Below are 20,937 nucleotides of genomic sequence, written 5' to 3' on the forward strand. Positions count from 1 at the left end.
CCATTGGGGTGCATCTGGGAGGTAGACTTTCCTGGTCAAATCACTTGTTCAGAAGTTGGGTCCGTGGATCTATTTTCTGTCCCGGCCACACACACTTTTCCATTTCTGGGACTCCTTTCTAACATTTCTCCATTTGCCCACTCATCTCAATCCTTTCCCTGGCCACCACCCTTCTGCTTCTGGTTCTTCCAGCTCCCTCCCCATCCTCACCAATGATGAGGATGATGAAAACAAAACAAACACTGACCACATGAATCTTGTAAAAAAAAAAAAAAAAAAAAAAAAAGAAAGAAAGAAAGAAAGAAAGTTTGACTTTAGAAGTTTTAGTTACTTCTGCACAAAGACCCAAAAGAGAACATTTTATAAACTGTTATTTAAGAGTCTCTGGGAGGGAGGGGAAAGTGGGTGATGGGCATTGAGGGGGGCACCTGTTGGGATGAGCACTGGGTGTTGTATGGAAACCAATTTGACAGTAAATTTCATATATAAAATAAAGAAAGAAAAAAAGAAAGAAATATTAAAAAAAACACATAACCTGTTATTTAATGTTCCCTATTCCCAAGGCTACTAGTTAAAAGTAAAGGAGCTGCTTTATTCCTAAGGCCTCAAAAATAAAATGTTTCTTTTTCATAAATGGACTGAAATTTCTCCCACTTTGAAGTTTTGCATTTCGTATGAGGAATCTAGCTCATCAAATGCTAAGCTGGAGATATTAAATAAGGGACCTTTATTTTATTTTAAGTAAGCTCTATGCCCAATGTGGGACTTGAACTCACAACCCCAAGACCAAGGGTTGCATGCTCTACACACTGAGCTAGGCAGGCACCCCTCCATAATTGCCCTTTAAAAACAAACATGTTTTTAAACCTCTACAAGATGTTTTTTCCTTGTTGTGGACACTATGGCTTTTTAGTTAAAAAGTTTAAGCGACTAGATTATGTAAAGGATTTAATAGCATGATATGGATATCGCTAAACAAGTGATTCTTCAATTTCTTCAGCCTCCCAAATAGTAAATATCATTTTAAGAGTTGGATAAAAACAAACACCCACAACTAAAATAAAATTAATAGGTCTAGACTGCTCAAAAAAATTTGCTCATTATCACCAGAGCATCCAACCAACTGGAAGCAAATTCAAGGGCAAGTAATATCTGCAGTGTAACACAAGATCTAGAACAGAACTCAGCACAGAGTGTTTGTGATAGAGTGACTGTAATGATAGCCCCAGTTCTTCACATTTCCCCCTATCTCTCTCTCTCTCACATTAACTTTGGACTTAGCCATGTGGTTTTTTGGTCAAGTGGATAGTAGCAAGCTTGAAGCAAGCAGAGGCGTGCACAGACACTTGCATCTTTCCACTCCCTCTCTTGGGCCCCTGTCATCACCACGGGAAACATGACTGAGAGGGCTAGAAGACACACATGGAGGAGAGCTGAGCTGACTTAGCTAAGAGCATCCTAAGTCAGCTAGGCTCACGCTGACCTGCAAGCTGATTGTAGATGCATGAGTGAGCCCAGCCCAAATCAGCTAAGCTTGCTTGGCCAGGTCAGAACTGCCTACCTGGACTGTAGAGTCATAAGAAATGATGAACTGTTATTGTTTCAGGCTATGGAGTTTTTGGATGGTCTGATTCACATTATTGCGATAACAGACAGAGTATTCAGTGTTTTCTGGACTCATTCAGAGATTGCCTAACTCACTGACATTTATACAAGGTTTCCACATAAAATTGCTATTTACTCTGAGACAAAGAACCTTGTGTAACTCAGCTGTCCAGAATGGCAAAATTTCTATTAAAAAATTCTATCTAAAAAATACTAACTGTATAGCACCTATCCGCAGGCAACAAATTTCTGTTCACCCTTTAAACCTTACCTGCTCTGTGAAGACTTTCCCATTACACTGGGCATTGTCTGTTTGTTTTCTTCAGGCTCCAATGTGTCTTGTACAGACTTTTGGCAATGTACTTGTCTCACTGTATTGTAACGACCTATTTGTCTCTTCCCACGGACTAGGCTCTGAGCTTCTTGCAGACAGTGGCTAAATCCTTTCACCTTGTGCCCTGAGAACAGTGCCTGAGACACATTAAGTGTACCAGTGCAGTGAAGGTTGAGTGAATGAATGACAGACACAAAGACAACTGAAAGGTGGATTCTGCCCCAGGAACTCAAGGGTTGAGTATTAAAAAGTGACCTGTAAACAAAGAATTATACTATAAGGTGACAAATGCTATAATCAAGCATGTAAAGTAAAGGGGAAGTAGCAGTCAATTTTATGTGTGTAGAGGTAACAAGGCTGGGTAGGGAAGGTTTTTAAAGAACCGTCTAAGCCAGAATTTAAGGCAAAGGTTGTTGCCAGTTGGACGGGAGTACTGGTGTGCTAGGACCAACTTTTGCAGGGCTTGGGGTGGAGGGAAAGTCCTGATTTGTAGTATTTACTGATGTTTGTGGTGAAAATACGCCCCATCATAGCTGATTTCGGGTTAAAAACTGGCTGGCAAAATTCCTGAATATTTAACAAGCAGTTTTCTCTAGCTAGTAGGAGCTGGCTCCAGCATACCACTGGAGTGGGTAATAGGATGGAATCAGGGAGAGGGAATCCTAGGTAGCACAAACAGGTTGTCCAACTACAAGTAACAATCTGGGAAATCACAAGTAGCATACTACTGAAGTGTAAAGGAGAAGAGTCAGCAGTTAGATGGAGAAAAGCTTAGTTTACCAGGCCGAGGAACATGAACTATATTCCATAGGTGAGCCATTGAAGGGTTTTAAGTAAGGGAGTGACATGACCATATCTGGTCTTTAAAGAGATCATCTTAGGAGAAGTGGAGAGAGTAAATAAGAGGAGAAATTAGATAGGAAAGCTAGTTTGGCAGCTACTGTAGTCCAGAAAAGTGGTATAGGGGCCTGAGCTGAGGCAGTAACCGAGGATCTGGAAAGGAGACCGACTTAAGATGTATTTTGGAGGTAAATCTTCAGGGCTTGATAACCAATTATTTGTGGGAGGTGGTGAGAAAGAGGAAAGAGTAGACAATACCTCTTAGGGCTTTTAGTTTATGTGTCTGGGAGCACTATAGTGGAATAACCAAACAGGAAATGTAAGAAAAAAATGGTAAGTTTTTGTTCTGGATGTGTGTGTGTGTGTGTGTGTGTGTGTGTGTGTGTGTGTGTGTGTATGTGCACGGGCGCACACATGCACGTGTGTGCTATGTAGCAGTAGGGTGGAGGGAAGGATGGAAAGTAACAATCAGTTCGGCTGATTTGAAATGCGAGTTGAACATCAAAAGTATCCATATCCAATAGTGATTCAAGAACTCAGAGAAAGAGGTTAGCAAAGAAGATTCTAGAATTGTCATCATATTGGGGCAATTAAAACTATGGAAGTAGATGAGATTGCCTAGGGAGAAAAACCTGGCCATTTAGATTAGACCAGGTCACAATCTAATCAAACTCCGATTTCCCTTTGGGATGATCTCATTCATGTGACTTCTGAGAAGAAAGGACAAGAGAGGAAATATTCTAGCACAGAGACTGAATAGGAGTTATTCCCTTCTAATACAAAATATGACCAAAAAAAACCCCACATACAAATGGAACATAATGAAGGTTTTATATATCTTAAGCCAGTACTGCAGGACCTAATAGGTTTCGCTCTTTTTGGAGCTCATCAGCTGCAGGTAACGGCTCATGTTGACTCTGATACAGGGTATCAGTACAGCATTCTGTCATTTACAAGCCTCCCATTCACAGTCTTCTATTACTATATTCTGCCAATTCTTGGGGTTTCCTTAGAACTAACTAAAAGAAGCTTTACATTTAGGTCCTGAAGGCTTTGATGGGGCAAAGTACCACATTCTTTTTGCTAAATCCCCCAAAGCTGACTATCAACAGCCTAGACTGTCGTCTGCCATGCAAGATGGTCTACTCTATTCTTAAAGCACTGTAGAACAGATCCAATCACATAAGGCGTGGCAGGCCTCAAGCTGTCCAGAGAATCCTGCTGGCCCTGACATCCCTATCTTATCTCTAAATTTTTAGGGCTATTTCTTCATCCCTTTCCTTTATGCTTCTGGTAGTAAATCTAGAATCAAGGTTAATTTGAGAGAAAAAGGAACAAAGTAAAATTAATACATAGAAATCTTTAAAGCAGGATATTTTATTGTGACATTTCCTGAGAATACACTGTACAGCCTGTGTAGGCAAACATAAATATGTACTAAACACTGGCATCCAGGGATGTGACAAACTATCATTTGTGCTACGGAGATGGAGGAAAACTATATATATTTACTTTTATAAGCACAAATATTTCTAGTGACTTTAGGAACTGGGTGGCTGTAGTACAGGAAGTTACAATGAGACTTTTTATTGTACACCATTTTTAGTTTTGAACATGTGAATATTCAAAAAATAAAAATTAACACATATCTGCACCTTTCTCTTACACACTGAGCTGTGTGTTGACAGGATGGTGCTGACAGAAATGGCTCTGAAACTCACAAGGCTGGCCATCTTTGTTTTTATGATTCTTAGAGCCTCTTTTTAATATCTCCTCAGAGTCTTAATTTTATCTTCGCATTCTCACAGAACCAGAGCCCCAGGACAGAACGTTATTTTAGTTTTGTTTAGCAACTGTTTAGTTTAAAACCTAAATGCCTTAAGGTTAAAAAAAAAAAAAGTGAGTCCTCACAAAAATACCTCCTACTTTCTTTCATAGTTTCTCACCTTCTTAATGAAGTTACATCAAATAATGGACAAAAAAAATGCTAGAAAGAAAGGAGAGAATTGAAAATGATATTTCTAAAGAGAATATAAAGAAAAGTACAGAGAAGGATCTGTGAAAGGAAGAAACAAGTAAAAATGTGAAAGTCTGATGACAAATTTGTATCACTGTATTTCAGTGGCTCATGCAGCAAATGGAAAGGTATTTATATTTATGACCATTATGTTAAAAGAATGGCAGTAAAGCCTGCCATAAAGGTATTAAATAGATTTATGAACCCAAAACTAAAGTTTGTCTCATCACTCTACAGCCATTGCCAACTCTCTGGAAATTCATCACCCACACATCACCTTAATGTTTATCTTAATCAAGAAAGAAACTATGAACAACAAAAAAATTTTAATTACCATTTTGGTGGCTAGAAGAAAATATTTTCAGCCAACTTGCAGACAGAGACTATGTAAAAAAAATATACTAGATGTCTCACATCTCGCAGAAAGCATGAATTAGTCTGTAATTTGGTTCTAATGAGGCAGTGTGCACTAGTGTGGCTGTACCGATGGGTTACAGCCAGCATCTGTTCTGTTGGTGCCTCGGTCATTCCAGTTGTTGAATATTTTGAATGTCAGCCCTGGTTCTAGTATCACACATCTATGAATCCACGTGGCCTAATGCTTCTAGGTGAGCCAAAGGCCCAGGCCTGTGAAAATGCATGGAAAACCTAGAACTAAGCATGCCCATGACACTTGAACATGTCTTTGTCAGAGTTATCAAGCCACTGGTTGATACTGGTGGCTCTAATAAAATGTGTGATTCTGAAAATAGTACTCTTAATTACTGAAAGAAGTACTCTTTCTTAGGTTTGGGTCAGAAAGAGAACTGCAGAGTTGGGAGATTAGCCAAATCTCCCATCCATTGCAGAAATCCCTTCCATGATATGTGTGTGAATCCAGTAAGCCTTTGCTTGAACATTTCCATTGACAGGAAGTTAGTTCTCTTTTTCTTGGAACATCTCATTCCAATACTCTTATTTAACACAGGTAGGGTCCTCCTAATCGATTTCTGGATCCTTCTCTTGCAGTTCCCTAAAAAAATAATTTTCAAAAAGCAGCTCTCTACTTTTTTGAACACTTTCTCTTTTATTGAGGTTTTTTTTTACTCTCAAGATTCAAGGGTTACGTCATAGTTGATTTGGGCGTGATCATTCTTCCTCTCTTTAGTCCTGTATTCACTACCTCTGAGATACGGGTTTTTACATTTAAAAACACCTAACACTCAATATCCCTCCATTTCTTTAAACTCCTTTCCCAACATAATAGGCTCTTGTTGCTGTTACTTGTTACTTATTTAAAAACTGAATACATCATTTATTATTGTTTTTTATAATCTGTATTTTAATTTAGCCACTTTGTATTTTCATCATTCTCCCATTATCTTTTGCATCTCAAAAAAGACATTTTACAACTTCCTTTAGAGAAGGACTTCTAGAAAGGATCCAGTAATAGCAATTCTTTGTTTTGCTGTCTGAAAAGACCTTCATTTTGCCCTCTTTCTTGAAAAATATTTTTACTGGATATGGAATTCTAGGTTGATTAATTACTTTCTTTCAGAACAGTTTAGGTGTCATTCCACTGCATCTGGCTTCCTCTGTTGCTATTGAGAAATCAGCTGTTAGTCTCCTTTGAAGGCAAAGTCTTTTTTTTTTTTCTGACTGCTTTTAAGATCTTTGGCTATGAGGTATGTCTGTAATATATGCATTTTTTTCCCTTTTAATCCTGCTGGGGATTTGTTGGGCTTCATTAAATATTGCCTCTGCCCCATATTCTCTTTTCTTCTAGTATTCCAATTAGGACATTTTATCTCCCAAAACCCTTAAACTCTCTTTCAGTCTGTCCTTCTATGCTGCCTGTCCATACAATTTCTTTGAGTCTACCTCCCAATTCACAAATAATTGGTTTTTTTTTTTTACTATTTCCCTGAATATTATCTCCTCTATTCAACCCACCATAACAAATGCTATTGATGGATTGTGCCTTCAAATCTCTAGTTATTCCTGAATACTTGGTTCTACTCTTATCATCCTAGTTTTGTGCCTTATCTACTTTTAGCTAAGTTAGAGGGGTCTGGGGGATCTAAAACTTAGCATGCACACAACTAAGGCTTTAGCTTTCTAAAATATGGACTTGTTACTTTGGCCTATTACAGAATCTTCATCATCCCCCTCTACTTCATGATGACCTGAGCTCTAAAATATCATCTTTCCAGGATCTGGTCCGATTTTTGCCTATCCAAGCACAGATTCACAGCCTTAAATAGGCCCGTTTTCTTTCTGTCCCCTGCACAAGCCATGTACATTTTTGCTACCATGCTTTTGATCCACAGTCTTTTTACCAAAGTATACCAAACGTGCTCACTCTGCTTTCTGATTTGTGTGGACAGTATATATTTTAATTTTTCACTCAGTTAGATATAATTCTTTAGTAATAAGTAAGTAGCTTAACTAGAATTCAGAATTAGGTATAACTCCAAAGTTTATGCTCTTTCTAATATATAGCACTACCCCTCGGTATTCAATAAATGTTGTTTCGCATAAGAAACTAGATCTATAAAATCAGACAGAACAATGCTTTACATTTAACTGGTTTATCTTAGCTTGGTTGGAAAAAACAGAATTTTAAATGGCATTAAAGTTTTTTTAACTTTATGCATATAAGTAAATTTCTCAGGAAATCTGCTCAAATAAAATTACTCATTCTCTGAATCTCTCTAATCAAACTATACAACCTACTTCAGGGTAAATGCTAACTCCTAAAATTGTTAGCCTAAAGGAACAGCTCACATATCCGGAAGTTCACACCAAGGACCACTCCAGGGTCAAGGAAAAAACATTAAAAGCCTAATTTTATAAATTATTCTTACGGTGATAAACAACCAATCCCGTTAAAACAGGCTGCACTACACCAAACTTACCCAATTCACTTTATAACAAATAGTCATTATCTTTAGGCTAGATTTTAATAATCATGAGAGTGACTGTTATTTGGGGTTTATAATACAGAACCCTCCTTCTGCATTAAAGTGCTCTTGTCTCTCTTTTAATTCTAAGTAATACATAAGAAATCAAATTGTCTTGAATTATCTTTAATAATTTATAGGGTCAGTTTTTAATGGATTTATATTACATATGTATATTTCTTATATATATTATAGTACATATATGTATTTTACACATATATTTTACACATGTATATATATATATATTTTATATATATATTTTATATATATATACATGTGTAAAAGAACCCTCTCGGCATAGATTTTTTGAAAATAGTTGCTTAATTCTAGGCCAGTAAGGGAGGATAGACTGGAAAAGTAAACTATCCTTAGTATTTCTCTCATAGGACAGAACTTATCTCTCTTACCTTTCCTGTCCCGTCCTTCATCAACACATACTGGCAGACTTCCTAGGGCAATGCAGAAATCCAGACAAGAGAAGGAAGCACACTAAAATAATGGAGGACAGGCTACAGAAGATGGACAGTGTCAGACATCATGTGGGAGAAAAGAAGGAATTATCACAGTTAGCCACTTTGTTCAAGAGAAACTAATACTAGTTATTTTAAAGGTAGAGAGATAAGAAAAAAAAAGAAAGCTCTTTTATTTCTTTGCAGCAAGGCTCCTTTTCATAAGAACAGAGGAGAGTTGCAATTAATTTGGAAATTTGTCTTCAGAGAAACAGATATAACTTAGCAAACAGTACAAAGGGACAAATGGTAAGATTTTTCCAATTTAAAAATATTAATCAAGAGATATAATTATAGGCATTGAGAAAAGAAAAAAAAGAACTATAATCTAGAAGCTGTTAAGAGACCTGTTCTTTCTTCTCCAAGAGAATACAGACTATTAAAAGCAATAGGAATCCCAATGTTTATAGGTAAAATGATGAATGAGGAATATGCATGTAAGTATCCTTAACTGCATGGTCTTACGCTATGTAAAACAATAATGTCACATTTAACAATGGACTTCTAGAAACTGAAGGAAGTAGTCCAATGAGGAGCTTTTTCACATCAGGGACAATCTTCTGTACATATTTGCATGACATGAAATACCTCCTCTACCTCCTCCCTAGGAACTGACCCATCTACATACCACAGTGCTTGAAATACCACCATTGGGAGACAAGAATCCTTCAGATTTAATACAGCCTTTGTAATTTACTACTTTTTTCCACCAAATGCGAGAGCTGCAAAAGTTTGAAGCTACTCACACTGGCAGTGTGATTTTATTTCTTCCAATTAGAGACAGTTAATAAAGATGGATACCTGCATGGATCAAGGCATAGGAAAGGGGGCAAAAGAGTATATGGAACTTTAGAAAAACTATTTTACACTTGGGTATAACCAGTTGCTGTTATGAATACAATATAGGTTAAAGCCTCTGTATATGTGATTCAGACATTTCTTGAAAAATATTTTTTAACTTTAAGATTTTATTTTTAACTCATGTATAGTTAACAGGGCATTTCCTTAAATTTAATGTTCAATTTTGACAAGTCAATTAAAGTCATGACATTTCTAAACAAGGTAAATGATAAGGCTACATTTTGTCAATAAGGCCATATTTTCTGTAAAGTAAAAGGTAATTTATGTAAGAATGAATTCATTTTGAACATTTAAGTGATTTTTATCAATTCTGATAATATCTGAATTGGTCTATCCAAAGTTGTTAAATCAAATGCATACCTCATATTCTTTTCTGCAAACTTTGGAAATATCATTTTTTGAAGATGCCTAAAAGATAACAAATTTCTCCATTAATGTATTACACATACTATTCAACACAGGACAAAAAGAACACAAATTAATATATGTTACTTGGTTTGGTATTCTTTATTTCATCAAGAAAAACCTTATGCTCTAATATTTAAAAGTTCCTAAAATACAACAAACAAATTTCATGCAAGTTCTTTAAAATAAACATCAGCCCCAGAACCTACCCGATATGCTAAAGCTTTGCTCTTTTATGGCTTTAATCTCACATAATAACAGGGTCCTTTTGTTATTTCAGAAACTAGATGACTTTGAAGAAAATGTAAATCAGAGAATTTTTTTTCTTAGTTGAAATCCACTCTGTAGCAAATTTTCTTGTGAAGCTCTGCCAGGGCATTTATATTTTGCTTTTTCTTTAACCCTTCATATTCTAAATTCTCCTACTGACTTACAAGCCAATTTCCTCAGCAAAGATCCATATGCAATGGAGGGGGCAACTAAAGAGGAAAAGGCTTTGTAAGGCAATTAACAAAAGTAATTTTTATGTAATTCTCTTTATGCACCCTCCCACCCCCCATCCATTACAGTTCAAGCCTCTGCACCTCAGCTTCACCTCAATGGCTGGAGCACAGCAGCAGATCACTAGACTGTACACTGCTCAAAGAGTGTTGCTCAGGCTAAACAGCACAGTGGTCTGTATGAAAGTAAAGGTGACACCATGTCTCATGTACTCTGGTCCAGAAACCAGTCACTAGAAGAAGAAAGTAAGAGAAGGCTCTCCAGCTGTGATTTCAGGTCCATCTAAATTTCCCACTTAAATCTACTCTCACCGCTTGGGAGTATGAGGAGCTAGGAGACCAGTTCTCCCACAGCACTCTGAGGAACCACTATGAAAATATACACAGTGAGGAAGAACTCAACTTGAATTGGACCAGAGATCTATCAGATCAAAGAGAAGTCACAGTTCACCGTAGGAGTCATGCTCACCTCAGGAGCAGAGAAGGGATAAAAGAACATGCCCAGGGTAAACCCATGATGAAAGAGAGAACGGAAGATGAAAGCGAAATAAGCCAGCTGTGTCATCTGCTCTCATCCAAGCATACTCTAAATTTACACAACCATTCGGAGTCACTCAGCACTGACTAAGCATGACCACAGGAAAGTACAAAAGGCCTCGGCTCCTGTAATGTTCTTTCTTTGCAGGGCAGAGAAAAGTTAACAAAGAATAAGAGAAGGTTGAGTGTCTTACATGCAGCAGCCACAAATGAGAAAGCAGCAAGTCTAAAAGGAAGTGGTCTATGTAAGAAATGCTAAATTTGTAGTTTTTATGGGTCACCCCTCCAAAGGTATGAGGTAGGCAAGGTCCAAGACATAGACGCAGCTAATACTCAAACTGTATCCCATGCTGCTCACGAGCCTGATTGCCATGTTACCTGCTTGCATGCCTGTCGACACTCCAAGGTAATAGCCAGTTCACAGCAGCCTAAGCCAACCCAGCCATCAGACTTCTTAAACACACCTTAAAAACAAAAAGTTCAAATGTTTCAGTCATAAGGAGTAAGAAACACAAATGGCATGCCCAATTGGTTTGTGGATACCAGTAAAAGTCAAAGCAGGTGTCTACAGGAAAACTAGCTCAGATAACAAGGCCTCAAAATTATTAAGGCCCTCCTCCCCTGCTTACTCCCAATGCTGCCAGTCTTCTCAGAGGCCCTTACAGCATAATTACCAGGTGCTCTGTTTTTTTCTCTCTTTCCTCTGCCCACCCTAAACTCTCTTTAGATCACTCTCCCTCTTGGGTAAACAGCATCTCTACAGGACACACAGGTTAAGGAAAATAAGGAGAGTGAATCAGAGGCAAAGACTGAATCAGAGGCAAAGATTCCAATTTAACTTAACTTGCAAACAAACAAAAAGGGCATAAGGATTATTGTACTCAAAATATTAAGTAACTAGAATGGTGTAAAACCTATGATGCTGTTTAGAAATTGATACTTATTGAACAGAAAAATACATCTTCTGTGGGTAAGAATGGGCTTTGGTGGGTACACTTAATTATGGGGCAAAATGACTACTCTGTTGCAGTTTATACTCAGCAGCTGTTCTCCAACCAAATTACTGTGATATCGAAAGGTGATGCAATTATAAAAAGTGTTCTAATGAATTTTTTATATCCACTTTTGCAAGTATAAATGTCAACGAATGACTCCTAGGATAAAATTAGGAGACACAAGTAGTAATTATGAAAAGAGAAAAGACATATGCTCATAGCATGTGGCAAATTTCACCTTATCTATTTTCAGAAATATTTTACACTGCTTCCATGTAATACATATGTCTGCAAATTCACATCTAAGTTATATTATTATTTAATATAATAATATATTAAATTGAAGGTATAAAGAATTCAATGCAATAGCTAACATAGTTGTCCAAATGAAATTAGGACTTAACACAACAAATAGAAACATTCTGCTAAAAAACAAAAGTAAACAAATGGCCTGCAGATGGACAAAGCTCTGAAAATTATAAACCACCCCAATTTTTAAAATTGGCTAGAAATACTGAGTATCGTAAGCTTCTGTATCCCTACATGTTTTAATGGTACAAAGGGCAAGAGACTTGCATCTAGCCCCATTGCTTAGTACAGTTTCCTCTAAATCTCTGGTGCTTACTTTCAGAATCACTCACATTTTCATTATTTTGAATGGAACCAACGTAGGTCATAAATTCTGTGAACTTTTATACCCTACTGCAGTATATTGCTGCTTCCATACACCTGGTAGCCTCTTAGAAACTATTAAATTGTCCAATAAGCATTTGTAATATTATGTACAAAGGACTCATTAGGTATTGTATGGGCTATGAAATAGATAAAATATATGATTTATCCAATTATGGAGATTACATATGGAGGTATACTATCTTAGATATATATTATATACAAATAATTCCAGAACATTAGGTAGAGGGATAATTGAGAGAACAAGCAAGGATATGGCCAATTCCAAGAAGGCAAATAGTCCAACTTGTTTGAAATACAAACTTCAAACAGTGTGAAAGCCTTTAGAGTTCAGAGATACATAAAATACACTTCCTTTTTTCCTTTTAAGGCACTGGCTTTAACCAGAACTGGAAGACTGTGAATGCCAGGCTAGGGAGTCTGAGCTTTATTTTGATGGAAGTGGATATCCCCGGAGAGATTTTCTTCTTTTTGAAGGAGCCGGGGAGGACAGCTATGATATGTTGAAATACCAGCTACAAGGTTGTTACAACAGTCTACCCCAAGAGCATAACAATAATGGTAGGAGTAGAAAGGACAGATGCAAGATTTTCCCAGGGGAGAGTCAATAGAGCTAAAAAGAAAAAGCAATCAAAGGTAACTTGAGGGATTCCAGTCTAGTGTCATTCACAAGACAGGCCATTATGAGTCTGGTTTTAGGTTTGCACTTCAGTTGTCACCAGGATGCAGAGATCCAGGTAGACATGTCTAGAAGTCGTGAGCTATAACTTGGATTTGAAGGTTGTCTTCCCAGGGCTGATTAGTTAACAGTTCTGGGAAGGAAAGCAATTATCAGGGTAAGTGTGGACGGAAAAGGGAAGGAATGACCCAAGTCCTTATGGGGGGAGAGGGGAGGTAAGAGAGGATAAGGTCATGAGGCCAAGGTGGAGTCATAAGGAGGTAATAGTCAACAGTGCTGCAAGGCAGTCAAAGGTGATAAGTACTGAGAAAAGGCCATAAGATTTAGGTACCATGAGATCCCGGTGAACTTGCAAAGACCAGTTTCACTAGAATGGTAGAAGTAGAGACAAGAGCACAATTAATTACTGAGTGAATGAGAATAAATTATACATTTGAAAATTTGGGTGCCTACCAAAAAGAGAAGATAGGAACTCAAGGGGATACATTAGGTTACAGGACTAAGACACAGATTTTACAATCACAAAATAAGTTTTTAAAGATAAAATGCCAAATGTTATTTAGCTATTGCTTACCTGGCAAAGATGAATTCATACAACTCCAAATTTCAACCTAAAATTGCAATCACCAAAAGGCTTTTTATATAACCAGTTCCTAAATATGACAATTCATACAGAAATTATGTACAGCTAATTTGATTATGTTTGTCTCTATTTAATCAATGTTCTAAGACTACATGAGTATCAAGCAGCTATTCAGGGGGAAAAAATAAAACTGAGATGCAAAAATATTGCTTGCTCTTTTCCCATCTTCCCATCTAAGAGCACTAATGAGGAGTCTGGGTTCTCAGGATGCTTACTGGAATCACTGTTTCTAAGCAAAAGACAAAGTGTCTGTAGAGCGAGTAAAGGCAAATGTGTCAGTCAGAATTGTTTGATCAACATTTCCCGCCTCACATAATGCAAGCTACCGTATCTAAAAAGGCTGTCTCATGTAAGCTCAGACTTCCTGAGCCTAGCCCATGAATATCCCGAACACTGAGAATGGCCCCAGCACTGGAGACATGTTAAGTTACATGATTCAGACAGGCAAGCCAATATATCTATAGTACACCAAAAAATGGGAAGATAGGAATAATGAGAAATCACACATTTCCCCTTACCCCAAATTTAACTTTTGAAAATCAAAATAAATATAAGATTTAGTTACTATGGTTTTCATAAAATTGTCAAAATAATGAGTAAAATTCCAAATTCCAGATAAACTTTATAATGAAATTTAAAGACTGCAATACATGTACATTTAATATTATTTTTATACCTACATTATAGGATAAATGATAAAAGATGAAAGATAATATCTACCGAGCAATCTGTGTGATGATCTTTTAAAAGTACCTTGCTAAATCGAACATTTTAATCTGATCACAACCTCAAACCATTTTGAAAAATTTCCTGAATCAAGGAGTTAACTCATTAGATGGCTTCATTTAGACAAAAGCTTCCATAGTTAAGTTAAACAAGACCTACCATTGTTTCAGGGCAATAATCTGGGGCTCGCTGTAACAGATGCTTTAGTCGGGATTCACTTTTTGAGGAGAATATCTATTTGACAAAACAAAACAAAACAAAAGGTTTTTGTGGCATTTTTTTTGGTAAGAAATAAGAATGGGCAAAATTTATTGTCCTCTATACTTATCAGTTGTCTAGAATATTTTCCAACTTCCTTTTATAAATGGAAAACCTTTTGAAAGATCTAAATTAAGCTGAGCTAACATCTCTTAAAAGGTTGGTTAGTTTGGCAAATAATCAAGAAAGTCCATATATGCAAGTCTAGACCCTTTTCTAATGACCAAAAATGGAGAAAACCGGGCTACCAAATCTGTTGGAGAACAAAGGAGAAAAAGAAAGAAGAAAACAGAAAAGAAAAAAAAAGTTCATTCTAAACTGTTCTATAAACTGCTTTTAGTTAACTGATGACAATGTAAAACAGATTATGTCATATCCTTGATATTAGTGACGAACAAATTTGTGAATAGCATTATGGCACAAACTTCCATAAAATGGCATTAAATAGAGACAAAGTCATGGTGGGGGGGTAGGGGCTTTTATTTTACTTTTTCATTTTTATTTATTTTTTTTAATTTACATCCAAGTTAGTTATCATATAGTGCAGCAGTGATTTCAGGAGGCACAAAGTCATTTTTAATAAAGATGCTGAGGAGCTGACAAGTTTGTTCACCAGGCTAACTGGCTCTCTTCCAAAATAGAACTTTAATTAATGTGATTACAACTTGATGTCTCAGTAAATTATAAACCATTACATGTATCAGACAGAACTTCATGGTTACCTGTAAATAGTCAAGACTGTGAAATCCATGAATGCTAAGGACAATGAAAAAGGATTTACCTCCAGTTAGTTTTAATAGCCATTTTTCTCCCAAACTATCAACTATAATTAATAAGTGACAAGAGCTAAAATATCACCATTTTGCAACCCCTAGTGAATTAATGCATTTAGGCAATTATCAAGAATGGCTGTAATGTAGGGGCGCCTGGGTGGCGCAGTCAGTTAAGCGTCCGACTTCAGCCAGGTCACGATCTCGCGGTCCGTGAGTTCGAGCCCCACGTCAGGCTCTGGGCTGATGGCTCAGAACCTGGAGCCTGTTTCTGATTCTGTGTCTCCCTCTCTCTCTGCCCCTCCCCCGTTCGTGCTCTGTCTCTCTCTGTCCCAAAAAAAATAAATGTTGAAAAAAAAAAAAAAAAAAGAATGGCTGTAATGTTAATTACAAAAAGAGACAACCAGACACAAACATTATAAGATCTGCTGAACAAACAAAACAAAACAAAAACCTAACCTGAATCTTATCAAGCCTCTGGACTTGTCTCATTAGGTAACTGCTAGCCATGTGTGACCATCTAAATTCAAACTCAAATCAGTTAAAATCAAATAAAATTTAAACTCAGTTCCTCAAACTTCTCTCTCTTCAATCTCTTTTTTTTTTTTAAGTTTATTTATTTATTTTGAGAGACAGAGAGAGTAAGTGCAAACAAGTGGGGTAGGGCAGAGAGAGAGGGAGGGAGAGACAGAATCTCAAGCAGGCCCCACACTGTCAGTGAGGAGCCTGACTCAGAGCTAGAACCCACGATGAGATCATGATCTGAGCCCAAACCAAAAGTGATGCTTAACTGGCTGAGCCACCTAGGCACACCTTTCCTCAACTTCTTTAAACACATTTCAAATGTTTACCTGGCACATATAGCTGTGGCTACTATATTGAATCACACAGATACAGAATATTTTCATCACTGCAGAAAGCTCTCTGGATAGCCCTGCTTTAAATCTACCTACCACTTACTAAGACATACAGAGGAAAGAGGAACACATTAAATGATATCATGGGTTACAAACAGCATAATTCAGATTGTGAGAAACTCTACAGGATAAATGATCAGATTTATTCATTAAATAAGCAAAGTTAGGAAAGCAGTGTTTCCAAAAGCAGCAGAACTATTTTAAAAGCTCCCTTATGGTGACACTATCTAGGGACCATTTCTGCTTTTAAAAGCTACTGTTCTGGCAGTAAATTTGCAGAAAACTTAATTTGCTATATTGTTTTGACATGAAGTCTCTAGCAGTTACCTAGATGAGCTGAGTCACTGTCTTGTTTTATAATTAGAGAGTATCTTGCAAAATCTTTCTAAATTCACAATATTGTTTGAGAGAAGTTTTAATCCCAGTTAGGTAGCTCTCTAAATTTTAGGCAGTGACAAAATCTACATTATTGAAAACTCTTTAAAAGGCAATTGAGGCCATTCATTCTCAAGTGCCAAGGCCAGCACTACACAACCAAGGGGATGAAAGAAAGGCAGACTTTATGACCAGGTATTGTCTCAGTGGAATTTTACTTAAAAGGTTCAACCAGAAAAATTCAAATTCACAGTAAAGTTTGAAGAGCAGTACAACACCAACATAGTCTTCATGTAGATTACTCATTATTAATATTTTGCAACATTTGCTTTAACTCTCTCTACATACACAGATATTATTGCTATTTTGGAACATTTTATAATTCATTACAGACATGATCATTTATTCCTAAATCCCAGCATGTTATCTCCCAAGAGCAAGGACACTGTCCTATGTCACTGCAATACAATCACCAAATTTAGGATCACAGCATTGATACATTATTACTAGAGCCCATATTCAAATTTCACCAATTTATCCCAATAACGTTATTGATAGCATTTTTTTTTAAATTCCAGGATCACATATTGCATTTAGTGTCATATCTCTGTAGTTCCCTTTAATCTTGAAGTTTCTTAACACTGATAACTTTCAAGACTTCAGGCTGTTGTTTTGAGGAATATCCCTCAATCTTGGTTTGCCCTATTGTTTCCTCAATGATTCAGGTAATGCATTTTTGGCAGGAATCCTACTAAAGATGCTGTGCTCCTTTTCAGTGCATCATGTCAGCAGACACACATTAATTTGTTCCATTACTGGTGATGTGAACTGTGATCACTTGGTTAAGGTGCTGTCCAACAGATTTCTCCGAAACAATTATACTTCACATAAACAGTTACATAACCAATAGCCTTAACAATTATTACATAAGCTTACCTGTTCACATACGTCATGGCACATTTGGTTATCCTTTGAATGATTACAACACAGTGCACCTAGGAGAAAAAATAAACACCAGATGTTGCCCACTGTTAATTTAAAACGATGATTAAACTAAATCAGATGGCTACACAAAACACTTATTCAACAGATTATTATTCATTTTAACTCAACAAACTTTTACCACATACCTATCACAAGCCAAGGTCAATGCTGGGTTTGAGGACATGGTCCCTGCCCTAAAGAAACTTGCAGGCTAACAGGGGAGATGGTCATACATACTTTCTGTGTGCCAGAATTTTACTAAATTTGCTTTATGCATTACACCTCATTTAATCCTTATAATTACTCTATAGGCTAGATTCTATTATTGTGCCTATAATGTAAGACTAAGCGATAAAAAGGAAGTGAATTTTGTTTTGGACATGTTAAATATAAGGTTCCTATCGGACACCCAGATGGAAATTCCAGTAAAATCAGAAAATTCAAGCCTGGATTGCAGGTAAAGTCAAGCCTAAAGATCCAATTTGGAAGTCATCAGTATAAAGGAGGTATAGTACATGGAAACGAGTGACATTGTCTAGGGAGAGTTCTAGTGAGAAGTGACCACAGCACCAAATTCAAAAAACACAAAATCTGAGACATGGGAAGGAACAAGGAAAGAGACAGAGATGCAACAGTCAGAGGGGTAGGTCAGCCTCGAGAGAGTAGCATTAAGAAGAGGGAGTAGTGTCATGCACCCAAACATACAAGTTAGATTGAAGAATCAAAAACGGAAATGGCCACTTAGTAATCCTCAAAAGGTATTCTGTGGAGAAGAAGTGAATGATACTAAGGAGTAAACCAGAGGTGTGGAAGTATAAACAACAAATAAAGGCTCTCAAGAAGTCTGGCAGAAATGGGAGGGAAAAAGAGAGTAGCAGTTACAGGAGGAAGCAGGATCAAGTTAAGAAAATCCTCCCTCCCCCTTTTTAGTTGGCCTTGGTCCCTGATTCCTTGGAGAAAGACTCTAAATCCTGGGAATTTCTAGAGTAATAGCTGTATCTTTGTTATGCTAGTGAGGTGGACTCCCCCCTCAGATAGCTTCAGGATGGGGACTGGCCTAGCCAGAAACACTAGCCTTATGTTTAGAAGGCTGGGGCTTTGAGCCACAGGACATCAGCCCAACCTCCAGCAGGAGAGGGAAATGGACATCAAGTTCAACCATATGGCCAATAATCCAATCAACCATGTCTATCTATATGATGGAATTCTAATGAATACTAGATTTCAAAGCTCAGGGGACCTTTTCTAGTTGGTGAAGATGCTAGTGTGCCAAGAGGGTGATTCTATGAGGAGAAGGCGCAGAAGCTCTGCATTTCCTCCCAGACCTCATCCTGTGTATGTCTCTTCATTTGGCTGGTCTTCCTGATTTGTATCCTTGATAATAAAACTGTGATCATAACTATCACGCTTCCCTGAGCTCTATGCATCATTCTAGTGAATTACTGATTCTGGGGTGGTTGTGGGAAGCCCGGATTTATAGCCAGTTGTTCAGAAGTGTGGGTGGCCTGGGGACTCCTAAGGGCAGCTCGTATCTGGGCTAAGTGTTGTGTTGTTCAGCATCATGCTCTTTAACCTGTAGAGTCTGTTCTAACTCTGGGTGGTTAGTGTCAGAACTGAACTGTCATACACACAGTTGTGGATGAAATAGGAGATTCGAGAAATGAAGTGATTGCCAGAAAGGGATGTGGGTTAAAGAAAAGGCACTGAGTTTGGGGCTAGGGATACAACAGTGAATAAATGTTATGTTCTCTGACTTTATCCGGTCTGATGGTAGAACAAAGTCTAGACAAGAGGGTAGGATATAAGGTCACTCACTAATAAATTAAGAGGAAAGCTGACAGCCTCCATTTTTTTTTTTAGTGAAACACAGATTAGGTTTGAAAACAAAAAGGGTTGAGATGAGGTTGGGGGCTTGAGGTGAAATTGTAGAAGTGTGGAACAGTCGCTTCAGAGAATAGAGAAAGGCAACTATAAATAGGTCCCTCAAACTTGTATTCTACTCATGACTTTTAATATCTATCCCTCAGGAGAAAAATTTCATGTTCAAATAAACTGGGAAATAAGGACTAAAAAAAGTTACAGAGAATTCCTTACTGCAGGACCAAAGCCTTTAATATGTTTATATATTATTAATCTCCCAAAAAGGGATCCAAGTAGACAGACTTCTCAGAGCACAGAACATTTTTTTCATGCCACTTCCTAAATTTCAGAATACCAATTGGAGAAACATGAAATTAGAGAAAAGGAGAAATGTTGCCAAGCAGCATTACAAGCCTAAGGAAATGCATAAATTGGCTATAAAGATAATCAGCAGGGACATGTTATTATTCTAGAGTGGACCTGACTGGAAAAAAGATACAGCTAGCTGGATTGATCAGGGGCTGTCAAAAGAGACAAGAAGATGAAAATACTTCAGACAGCTGGATCTGATACAATAGTTTAAAACACAAATTTGCAACATAATCTCTTCAAATGCAATCTATACAATTTCATTACACAAAGTAGATGAAAGAAGAGCTTTTTTAGTGAAGGTAGGATTTGTATGGGGGGAAGGAAAGAATAAATAGATGAATAAAATAAGTCCTCTTTAGATCTTACAAGGAAAGCCTTCTACATTCAAAACTGGAAATTGTTCTCTATAAAACAGTGTCAGAGTATATGACACTACTGGCATATTTTACTATAGTTTTGTTCCATAGAAGACGATTGTGGGGCTGGCTTTCCAATATTATTTCTATGAAAAAAAAAAGTGGCTTCAAGTTCTAAACGCTTGACTTACAAATTCTGAAGAATATAAAAATGTCACTAAATCAGAAGAAGAAAAAGTCCCTTGTTTGTAAAGCTATAGTTAACTTTCTTAGAAACTTTAATTCGAGGGGAGAGGGGGGCAATCACTCATGAGGCTTTCTCAAAACACCCTTTCTTCCCTGCCATGCCATGCTAAGCTTCCCCCCACCCCCAACTTCTAAGATTTAGTTATGTCCCCAGCCTCATTACTCATTAGAATGGGGAGGGCAGGTAGGAAAAAGAAAAACAAAACACAAAAAAGGCTCTCCTGTGTGATAATGATGTACTCTTTTGAAGTCCTGTAGAAATTGCCACTTTCTACTAGCCTCTAACACAAAGGTCATTTGAGGGCAAAAAATCCAGCTGATCGTGAGCAAAGATAACTCAGGATAACATATGGTCCCAATAAGCACAAGCTTAGCAAAAAGTAAACAATCAGGCAGACAAGAGTCTGATTTGGGCCTGGGGATTTTTGAAAAACAGTTTCTTGGAGCAAAGGTCTATTTCAGAACAGAAACAAAATGTGTTATAATTAAAAGTCCAATAACAATGGAAAGTTT

General features: G+C 37.2%; 1 protein-coding gene across 2 annotated transcripts in view; it reads right to left on the reverse strand.

The window, feature by feature from the left end:
• Window positions 1-20,937, reverse strand: part of RECK (reversion inducing cysteine rich protein with kazal motifs) — an 85,599-nt gene that overhangs the window by 55,518 nt on the left and 9,144 nt on the right. Inside the window, exons 2-6 of one of the 2 annotated variants that reach the window (XM_047831348.1) lie at window positions 17,543-17,601; window positions 14,446-14,520; window positions 13,492-13,528; window positions 10,929-11,014; window positions 9,469-9,516 (exon numbers count right to left, since the gene is read on the reverse strand). In XM_047831348.1, the coding sequence (XP_047687304.1) occupies window positions 9,469-9,516; window positions 10,929-11,014; window positions 13,492-13,528; window positions 14,446-14,520; window positions 17,543-17,601 (305 nt within the window). Of the gene's footprint in view, window positions 1-8,145; window positions 8,203-9,468; window positions 9,517-10,928; window positions 11,015-13,491; window positions 13,529-14,445; window positions 14,521-17,542; window positions 17,602-20,937 lie in introns of those variants that run through there. The other variant, XM_047831349.1, reaches the window with a different exon arrangement.

The sequence above is a fragment of the Prionailurus viverrinus genome, chromosome D4 (genome assembly GCF_022837055.1).
Source record: "Prionailurus viverrinus isolate Anna chromosome D4, UM_Priviv_1.0, whole genome shotgun sequence".
Classification (NCBI taxonomy): Eukaryota; Metazoa; Chordata; class Mammalia; order Carnivora; family Felidae; genus Prionailurus; species Prionailurus viverrinus.